Source organism: Arachis ipaensis, chromosome B05, assembly GCF_000816755.2.
Source record: "Arachis ipaensis cultivar K30076 chromosome B05, Araip1.1, whole genome shotgun sequence".
In the NCBI taxonomy this organism is placed as follows: Eukaryota; Viridiplantae; Streptophyta; class Magnoliopsida; order Fabales; family Fabaceae; genus Arachis; species Arachis ipaensis.
Window position 1 is genome coordinate 6,089,008 of NC_029789.2, and position 2,347 is coordinate 6,091,354.

The 2,347-nt window shown below is 35.5% G+C and overlaps 1 protein-coding gene across 3 annotated transcripts in view; it reads left to right on the top strand.

Annotated features, from left to right (window-relative positions):
* Positions 1 to 2,347, top strand: part of LOC107642674 (branched-chain amino acid aminotransferase 2, chloroplastic) — a 3,939-nt gene continuing 1,592 nt past the window's right edge. For 2 of the 3 annotated variants that reach the window (XM_021122907.1, XM_016346096.2), the window contains exons 1-5: positions 1 to 158; positions 237 to 689; positions 766 to 897; positions 1,247 to 1,345; positions 2,027 to 2,143. In XM_021122907.1, coding sequence (XP_020978566.1) covers positions 72 to 158; positions 237 to 689; positions 766 to 897; positions 1,247 to 1,345; positions 2,027 to 2,143 — 888 coding nt within the window. In that variant the 5' untranslated portion in view covers positions 1 to 71. The remainder of the gene's footprint in view (positions 159 to 236; positions 690 to 765; positions 898 to 1,246; positions 1,346 to 2,026; positions 2,144 to 2,347) is intronic. The other variant, XM_021122908.1, reaches the window with a different exon arrangement.

Sequence of the window (2,347 nt, forward strand, 5' to 3'; positions counted from 1 at the left end):
TATATACCAAAGCGTAGCCCACATGCGCTGCAGCCTCCACGTCCTCCTCCTCTTCTTTCTGGCTTAGAGAAATGGAGACCAGCGCCGTCCTGGCAAGCTTTCGACTCAGTTTTCCGATCTGCCCCTCCCTCCACCACTCTTCTCCTCCGTCTCTCAAGGTATCTCGCTCTCTCCATCTATCTCAATTCATTATTTTCTTTCTCACTTCCAATCTCATTTTTTGACCAATTTTTCAGTTCCAAAAGCAGTTTCTTCCCCCTTCCCACAACCATGTGCTGCACTACCCTTCTCCTCTCCCTCTCACGCCTACTCCTTCTCTTTCAAATGCGTCGTACAGTCAAACCGTTGAATTAGCAGACATAGAATGGGACAACCTCGGATTCGGTCTTCAACCTACTGATTACATGTACATCATGAAATGTCCACACGGCGGAACCTTCTCTAAAGGTGAACTCAAACGCTTTGGCAATATCGAATTGAACCCCTCCGCTGGTGTTCTCAACTATGGCCAGGGTTTATTTGAGGGTTTGAAGGCATACCGCAAGGAAGATGGCAACATTCTTCTCTTCCGTCCAGAAGAAAATGCTCTTAGGTTGCAGATGGGTGCGGAGCGCATGTGTATGCCTTCTCCTACTGTTGACCAGTTCGTTGAATCTGTTAAAGACACTGTTTTGGCAAACAAACGTTGGGTACTCTCTTATTCCCATCTACCATTACACATGTGTCATGCTTTTGAGGTGAAATCTAATTTGGCTTTAATTTCAGGTTCCCCCTACGGGTAAAGGCTCATTGTATATTAGGCCATTGCTAATGGGAAGTGGACCTGTTCTTGGTCTTGCACCCGCTCCAGAGTACACATTTCTTATATACGTTTCACCTGTTGGAAACTACTTTAAGGTAATCCATCTTTAAAATATTCCATATTCTTCTTTTGGAAGAGTTAGACACAAAAATGGTTAGTGTTTAGTACTGCTGGATAAGTAGAAATTTATGTGCTTTTTTTGTGAGGTGATTGAAGAGGTTTGGATTTGTAGTTTGTAAAGATGACGAAACATTGTAGTAATCTTCAAACGGTCCACCATAATGTCACCCTCATTCTTGCGGTGTTATGATCCGATGGTATCACAATGGTTGTTATTAATTCAATATGGACAACTATAATCATCTCTGTTTGTATCTTTTGTTGTAATTTTGAACATACTTATAAGTTGTGCTTAAAAATTTATGAAATATTAATTTATCACAGGAAGGTTTGGCCCCAATCAATTTGATTATTGAGAATGAATTACATCGTGCAACTCCTGGTGGCACTGGAAGTGTGAAGACTATCGGAAACTATGCTGCAGTAAGCCTGATCTCTTTTCTTCTTGTTTGGTCTTGGCAGTTGATTGCAGATATTGTCTTCTATTCGCATCAAGTTAACTGCTTGCGAGTACAAAGATAACTTTCATTATTTTGGCATATAGATTTTTTGTACTTATTAAATTGGTATTTAGGTGAATACATTATTTTCTTGTGTCTTTGGACCACGTATTTCTGTAAGATGTAAATTCAGAAGTAGAATCATTGATACAGAAATGAAAAAAAAGGTAGAAGTGAAAAATTACTTTGTGTTTGTAAGTAATGGTAGAAGAATTTTTATGAAAATCAAAAGTTTTTAAGCATTAGGGTGCAATAAATAAAAAAGTTTTCCCCCTCTTTTATCAAAAAACTTGAAAAAGTTACGTGATTGGATATTAATATTTTCTACAAATCTTAAGGACAGAACAGAAATAGTACGAGTCTGTGGGAGGTAATGGGCTAATCTTTTAAAGTATTTCTACTTTTTACAAAAGCTTGAGTTTTCTGTTTGATTATTTCTTAATTCTCATTTTTGTTCTACAACATTGTCTTGAGTTGTCTGTTTAATATTTTATCTTAATTTTCATTTTTTTTCATTGACATACTTTAGCTTATGTCTTCTTTGAAAAAGAAAATTCTGATCCTTCTCTCAATCCCATTCCCACAAAAAAAATTGTCTTTGTAGGTTCTGAAGGCACAATCAGTAGCAAAGGCCAAAGGCTACTCTGATGTTTTATATCTTGACTGTGTGCACAAAAAATATCTAGAAGAGGTTTCTTCATGCAATATTTTTGTTGTTAAGGTATTTTACTCTAGACTTATTGAATGTTATATTCTATAAGAATATCAGTACTTTGTACTTTATTAATTATTTATAAATTATTTTTTAAATTTTTGAAATTTTTAAAAGAATTGATCTTAATTAAAAAGATATGTAACAACTTTTTAACTAAATATACCATAAAAGTATTGGTATCTTATAATTTTATAGATTACTATGTAATTC